The 7,771-nt window shown below is 39.6% G+C and overlaps 1 protein-coding gene across 3 annotated transcripts in view; it reads left to right on the top strand.

Moving 5' to 3' along the window:
• Window positions 1-5,664, top strand: part of UBE2E3 (ubiquitin conjugating enzyme E2 E3) — a 91,632-nt gene extending 85,968 nt beyond the window's left edge. For all 3 annotated transcript variants that reach the window (XM_019523039.1, XM_019523041.1, XM_019523040.1), the window contains one exon: window positions 3,272-5,664. In XM_019523039.1, the coding sequence (XP_019378584.1) occupies window positions 3,272-3,369 (98 nt within the window). In that variant the 3' untranslated portion in view covers window positions 3,370-5,664. The remainder of the gene's footprint in view (window positions 1-3,271) is intronic.
• Window positions 5,665-7,771: the final 2,107 nt, after the last annotated feature.

Genomic DNA, 7,771 nt, shown 5'->3' on the forward strand with positions numbered 1-7,771 from the left:
ACAAACTCTTACTTATTTCCCAGTAAGTGACACCATAATTAAATAAAAATGAATAGTAGTCTACTACTTAAAATTAGACATCAGAACAAACCAGTTCAGTTCACTGAACTGTAGCTGTCTATAATATATGCTATATTATAATGAAATGTATTATATAATATCTTTGATAATCTTTCCATGTGGCAAATGCCAGTTTCACAGTTTAATCCTTAGTTCTCATGTTACTCTCTTAACTCCTCTGTCGCTAAGGAGATTAAGTAGCATTATCCCCATTTTACAGAAGGCGAGCATAGAGTGAAATGACTTGCTCAAGGACACACAACAGTTTGGGGACAAATCCCAAGGCTACCAGGATTTCCTGATTCCCAGTTTATTGCCATTTCACGTGGTCTAAAGGAAATAAGTTTCCTATATAGCTTTCTGTAGTAGAGTTTCTAATTACTTTCAAACAAGTTGTTGCAGGGTACAAAGGGGCAAAATTTTACTGCATCTCAGTACACTCTTCCTCTGGTCCTTTGTCCTCAATAAAGCAACTATAGATTAGCTACCTCAGGTAAGAGCACGCGTGCACAGGCAGTTACTACAGAGCAGCTGATACTGTTAACATCCTGCCTCCTTTCTATTCCATGGCAAATTGTTCATTTGTCCTTACCCAGTTATTCTGGATTTACATACAGTTAAGTGAAAACTGGATTTGATCTAGGGGTTTTAGTCATAAGAATTCCTTTAAGTTAGTGGTCACAGTTATTATTTGAAATACCTTCAGATTCATTTTTGATCATTTGAATTTCCAATTTGACACCCCCTGGTAACGAAAAGAGTAAAAGCAAGCAAGCTGAAGTGCAGGCACATCTACATGAGATGTTTACTGCAGAGCTGCCTAATTAGTGTGCAACAACACATGTGTAAATGCTGATGTGGCTGACTGGAGCATGAGGGTGTTTCAGTGCAGGGGCTGCCTGCCAGCTAACCTCACACTGGAGCACTCTTTTGCCCCAGCCATCCCCTCCACAGCACATTGACCCAGGTTAGAGTAGCCTCAGGCTGGGAGACTGACCCCTGGGGCCCCGTGCCAGCTGGGGCTGCTCCAACCCGGCTCAGCATGCTGTGGTCCCAGGCATGCATTCAAACACAACACCTGGGAGCAGTAAACTCTGATATGATATGTGCCAGAGTTTATTGTTACATTCATTTCCCATGTAGATGTGCCCTCTTATTTCCAGATGCCAAAAGTGGAGCTAAGTGTGGAATTAGTTGGTCAGAGCAAAGAGGTAGAGCAGGGTAGAGAGAAGCAGGAAAGGAGTTTGGATTGAAGTAATGGTTACTAGAAAGTTGTCTGATTAGCAGTAGTCTAGGCACCTGTTACTTTCCTACTCCTCAGCCTCCCTCTCCTTGACTTTTATTTTGGCTGCCCACCCTTATCAGCTAGTTCCTGCCTCAACTCCACTTTTGGGAGTAATCTTTTCTTCCCTAGTCCCAATCAGCTCCAAGTCCCAAAGATCTCTTGCTATTCCCTTGCTTTTCTACCATTTAGCATCTGGCACACTCCTTGAGCATGTTTTGCTTGGTTTCTGCTACCTGCCAGCAGCTTTCCTTCATGATCACACTCCTCTTCACCATACATAAAGAAAAAGGCTGTATTAGTAGCCTCCATGACCAATTTCCCAATCCATTTCCTACCAGCTTAGCCAATCCCACTCCTAAAACAGCAGATTTGCACAGCCTATTCAGTTGCTGCTGTTGATCCACCTCTTTGAAGATGTCTGCTTTCACTTCTTGGCTAGGTTGGATCAGACCCTCTATATCATGGGGCTGCAGCCAGAAAATGTATTCAGTTCATGAAAACATCCCATATAAAATGTAGGTGGGAAGTGCAGTTGCACTGTATAGGTTTATGTTCATCTTTGTTGATGAGCAAATATAGTCCAGGACACAGTGTGCTGCCCTCTATAAAGTATCAACCAGTGTGGTGGTGTGCAAACTTAATTTGCAGAAGGGCACAGTTCAGCTGGGGAAAGTTCAGCTTTAAGCAGTGAGTGTGATAAATGAAATGAAGCGTCTTGTGCCTGATGAGAGAACCAACAAGAGAAAAATGAAGGGAATATACAGTTTAAATCTTTAAATATGTAAATACACAGTGTGCACTGGTTTGGAAGATTTTTGCCATTTTCAGAGAGATTCTCTTTTTCATGTTTCTGGGAATCCCAAGAGAACAAGTGACATTTCTCACCAAGAGAAATGTTTGATTGTGGTCACTATAGTTATAAACCTGATCTGGAGCACCCTAGTTTAGAGCAGACCTGGGGGGCATAGGAACCAAGAGGGAACATGAAAGAAGTATTTTGCAGAGAATAGGCTTTCATGGGGCAGGATGGGGGGAAGAGTCATAGGAGTCATATGAATACATGACACAGAAGTGTAGCTGACTGTAACAAGCTTGAAAGCAAACAGCTCTTCTTTCTGTGATTCATGAGGGAGTTGCCTCGTTCCCCCCGCCGCCCCCTCCAGTATTCTCGTCACCCCAAATTGGCTGGCTGTGTGTTAATCTGATTAGGAGGAGTTTGCTCTCCTGTGGGCGGTTAAGTTTGCAAAAATGAAAGATTTTTATAAAGTTTTAAAAAGTTGAAAGTGTGAATGTATTAAACACATTGCATAAAAGCAAATGGTTCTAGCGATAAATCTGTCCGCTACCCAGCCTGTAGCTGACTTTGCTACAGTGTTGGGTAAAGAGAAAAGCTGTAATATTTTAACATAGATGTCTTCTCATTTTTTAAAATAAACTAAATGTTGAAATATGCAGATAATCAAAATATTAAAATCTTTCCTGTTCATTCAGCTTTGTGCACTTCTTGTAGGAAGCGTCTCATTTGTTAAAACCATGCTGCAGAGTACAGCCTACCAAGACTGTACACAGTGGGCGCATTTACACAAGACCCATAATGTGCATTGGACTAATTCTAGTGCATGTTAGCATGGCTGGCAAAAACCATGCTAATGTGCAGTAGATTTAGTCCAATGAACATTAAGCATCACAGAAAGTATTCATCAGCATTAATAATGCTCAGTAGTGCCAATTACAGCACATTAATTTAGTACCTGTTATTACAGGTACTAAACTTAATGCTATGTAATTACGACACATTAATGAACGTGTAGATGTGCCCATTGGGAGCCAATTCAGTTTTTAAAATGTTTCCCCCTTTTCTTTAGTAGAAGGATTGCTAATGTAGCTTCTTTTGCTTTTTTTCCCCTTCCCTTCACATTATTACAGCTGATCCTCTGGTCGGAAGCATAGCCACTCAGTATCTGACCAACAGAGCAGAACATGACAGGATAGCCAGACAGTGGACCAAGAGATATGCAACATAAATGACATAAACTACTTGTGCAGTGTGAAGGTGCAGGAGGCAACTTTACAGTGTGCAACAAATCTTTATAGCCTTTACAATACGGACTTCTGTGTATATGTTATACTGATTCTACTCTGCTTTTATCCTTTTGAAGACTGGGATACTGCCCCCAAAAAGGTAAATGCTATTAAGAGTAGAACTTTGTAGCTGTAGATTAGTTATGTTTAAAATGCCTACTTGCAAGTCTTGCTTCTTTGGGATATCAAAATGTATTTTGTGATGTACTAAGGATACTGTTCCTGAAGTCAACCAAATATTATAGTGCATTTTAGCCTAATTCATTATCTGTATGAAGTTATAAAGGTAGCTGTAGATTACTAGGAATTATGTCATTTGTATTAAACCCAGATCTATTTCCAATATGTGGTACATGCTGTTGTGAAAACTGTTTTAACTTTTACCTTTGTCAGTTTGTAATGAAAGGGTTTCCTTTTTCCCTTTGTAGCTCAGAGAGCACCCTGTGTATCATCTCACACACAATAAACGTGTTCCCCAAGGAGTAGTTTCTTTGTTTTCCTATTTTAAAATAATATTTGAATGAGTTTAAATATAATAATAATGCAGGGTTGTTATATCACAGATCCCAGTGGATCTTCGGGCAAATTGATACACAAAAGCAAAGTCTTGCTATTAAATAATATACACATTTGAATTGTTTAAAAATAAAATATTCAATTGGATATCTTACCAAAAATGTTAATTTTAACATTATTGTAGATAGATGCTACAGGCTCAATCCTGCTCCCATAAATCAGCGTTTTACCATTCACCTTTTCAGTTGGAGCCAGATCAGGATCCAGATAGCTTGATGCTTTGCTTCTGAGTATAGATCACAAGTATATGACTTGCTAATCCAGAGAACTGTAGTTGTCCATTGAAAATAGTCTTCCAAAGTATTTTGGTTGTTTTATCATCTATCTGAAAAGGAGTAGAATAAATTTAATCAGGGATTAGGAGATTTTAAAAAGATAAAACATCTTTTGTGGGGGGAAACTTTTGTAAGTGAAACTGCTTTTCAGAAGACTCTACCCTTTTACTTCCTCCCAGAAATCTTGTAACAGCTATCTGTAACAAAGGTGCAAGTTTATATGCTACACAGTTTTTAAAGTAGTCACTAATTATTTTATATCTTGGGCATTTGTAGGTCACAGGTCACCTTTGCAGAATATAACTAAAATGTCTGTTGATCCCTTTAAAATTAACTAACAAAGATGTGGGTCTAATTTTTAAAGTTAATCTTCCAGGTTACGTTGTGTTTTTGGAGCATTTCTATTAAGATGTTCTTTCATCAAATATATAGAAAACTGAATTTCAAGTGTTAATATCTAAGCAGTGGAGGAATTTGAAGTTAACTATCACTGGATAAATCCCTGTTCTTGGGTCATGTGGCCCTTAGCACATGTCATCTACCTTTGTCTGAATATTGCTAGTGTCCTTAAGGTAGCTCAGAGAGCTATATATCCCTGTATCTCTAATTAGAAGTCAGTCTCTTTTGGCAAATGCAAGATGGGCTTGGAGTACATACAGGCTGTGAAGTGCAAATGAGAAATGAGAGGAACCAACAGGTATTGTGGAGACCTTAGTCTGGTAGCAAACTAGTATAAAATAAAGAGCTGGGAACCTCTACAGAAGGCAACCTCAGTTTCTCACTATATAATTGTACATAGTGAGAAATAATGTACCATCACAAAGAAACAACATCTAAGAAACTAAGAACTATATGCACTGGAAAGCTAAAATCTGGGAAGAGAATCCAAAGACCTTGCTGATTACTGTATGTAGGCAAAGGCATACATGCGTTGCATGCATGCCACTCCAGTGACTTTCCAATAAGGGACAAAATATATATTTCACATATTAAATATGTGACCTACAGAATTTTCAGATATTTTATCACAAAATATATGGTATAAAGTTTTAATCCTTATTTTAAAGTACTTGGTTTTCTTATCACACATCACTTGAAATATTTAGGCGTACAAGTGGGATGCCTTCTTAACATTACCCCATTCTAGGTTTTCTGGACATTTGATGCTTTACTCTGAATTCCCATCCTTTTGTTGGTTTGTCACGACTGTTCTTTTTAATGTAGTTTTTGTGTGTAAATTTTATATTTACGGAAGTAAAGGTTGTTTTGTGTAAACATTTAAAGTTAAAAAAAAAGCTAATTTTGTTTCTCAACTTTTCTCTGCTAAACCAAGCAGTAGAAAGAAATTTGTATTGTTAAATAAATCAATTAGTTGTTAAATGAGAATGTGTGTCTGTTTCTATGGGGTTGGGGAGAAACCTCCTCGAGTCCTCACTGCTCCCAGCACTTCCTGTCTCCAAGTTGAAGTACTAAGACCAAAGAAGCTTTCTGACCACAAGCTGCCAGAGGTGCTCAACTCTCATCAGAAAACATCAGCAGAAATGACACTTTGATAAAACACTTGCAGAACATGTTACAGCTCCCTCCACCTGTCCCTCAATCTTTGGACCTATCTTACTTTTTTTTCAAATGTCTATGTGATTTGTGAGGCTAAAACACAATAAATGGGTTTAACCTACATTCTTATTCCAGCTCATTTGCACCACCTGGAAAACTGTGATATTGGGACAGTCAAGGACACCTCATCACAGGGAATCCTCACACAAGCAGCTAGCGCTGCCAGATCTGTGTCACTTCTCTTAGCATGGGTGAGAAAGGACAGAAATGGGAGAGGCCTGGTAAAATTATCCTTACACATTGCAACAAAATAACTTAGCTCAATTCTACAGCTGTGAGTTATGCTGATTCCCACTTACTAAACTAATATTTAATTTTCCATATTAAATGAAAAGGGATGGTTAGATTATTTAAAGGAACTAAAGATACCGATGTACTAAAGCATTCTTATTTTCTGTGTTTACAGAGGCTGCTGAATTATCTGTCTCTTGGCCTATGGTGGTTATCCTTGTAAAACATGGGCTAGCTGAAGAGAGATGTTTTCACACACAATTGGCCACAATGTCCTGTCTTTGTCACAAATGATGAAAAAGCTGGAAAAGGAGGGGATCACTTGGGGCTAGATGGTAAGAATGCAATCTGCCCTGAGTAATAAGCAGTCCATAGCTGTACAGCTCAAGGAATTGAATCGGCTCAGAGCCACAATCTGGTCCCTCCCCTCCTCTAGGGAAATAGGAATCTGTGCCAGCCCTTTAGCTGGTACAGATTAGTTCTTGCTCTGCACTGGCTCAGCTGTGTTGGCTGGGTATTACAGAGGCTGTATTGCAGACTTGGCCCTTTCCCCACCTGTCTGTGGAGGAGAGCAGCTTGCAAAGCCTGTAGAAGCTGCTCTTTCCCCTTCCCTTGTAACCGGAAAATGTGTAGCTCATGTATGTGACCAAAGGGGGTGCTTATTTTATGACAGCCCTTAAGGCCAGATTTTGTCTTTACTTCCCAATTACCTTATACTGGTGCACTGATCTTATTATCATCCTTTCCATTTATTAGATTTGTAATTTGACTAAACACATTGTATGTCAAATGATCTACATAGCAACATAACCACAGAACCCCCTCACTCACTAGTCCCACTTACAGGAAACAGACTGTACTGAAAATGGGGGCGTAGTGTTAGTGAAGGTTTCTAGAATGTTAGTAGTACTTTTTTATAAACTTGGCACAGCAATTTTGGGAAAGGAAGAGCTCCGTATCACTTTTGGACCTAATATCTTCTTAAATTATGCTTCTAAGTCAAAATTCCAAGATTCATTGTGGTTTAACTCACTCCAGACAGTTGGTTACAGCATGCAGAGACAGTCATCAGTCAAAAATTGAACTAAGCTCCCCAAGAACTGTAAGTAAACCCAGAAACAAGTTTTATGCACTGTTAACTCTTTGAGAAGTTAAGGGATAATAGCAAGGTATGCTGTTCAGGTCTCATTGCACAGAAGTGGTGGACCTATGGAACATGTTATCATCCTGCTTCTGAAAAACACATCTGAAAGCAGCTGCCATCTTTTTTCATCAGTGTTGGCTTTGTCTCCCTCTAGGCTAAGTCCAGACAGTCAAAAAGCCTGAGGCTGAACTGATTCAGTATTTGCAGGTTAGTCTAAACTGCAAAGATTGAAACAATAGGCAAATGAACAGACATTCACTTTTGATTCAGGAAATGTAGCTATGTGCTTGCAGTGGCTGAAGCCAGAAGCCAGCGGGTGGGGAGGTGCTAAAGCATGGCTCTCTGGCACATAGCCAGCATGGGCTGTGTGTTCGTTTCCTCTTCCCGCTGCCCGCAAGGTCTCTGGGATTTGCAGTCCACAATCACAGCAGCAGGACATTGCAGGGTTGCTCATCATTTCCTCCTCCTGCTTCCAGGTGCCTTTTGGATTTGTAGTCCACA

The sequence above is a fragment of the Gavialis gangeticus genome, unplaced genomic scaffold (assembly GCF_001723915.1).
Source record: "Gavialis gangeticus isolate Ggan-Ray unplaced genomic scaffold, GavGan_comp1, whole genome shotgun sequence".
Lineage (NCBI taxonomy): Eukaryota > Metazoa > Chordata > Crocodylia > Gavialidae > Gavialis > Gavialis gangeticus.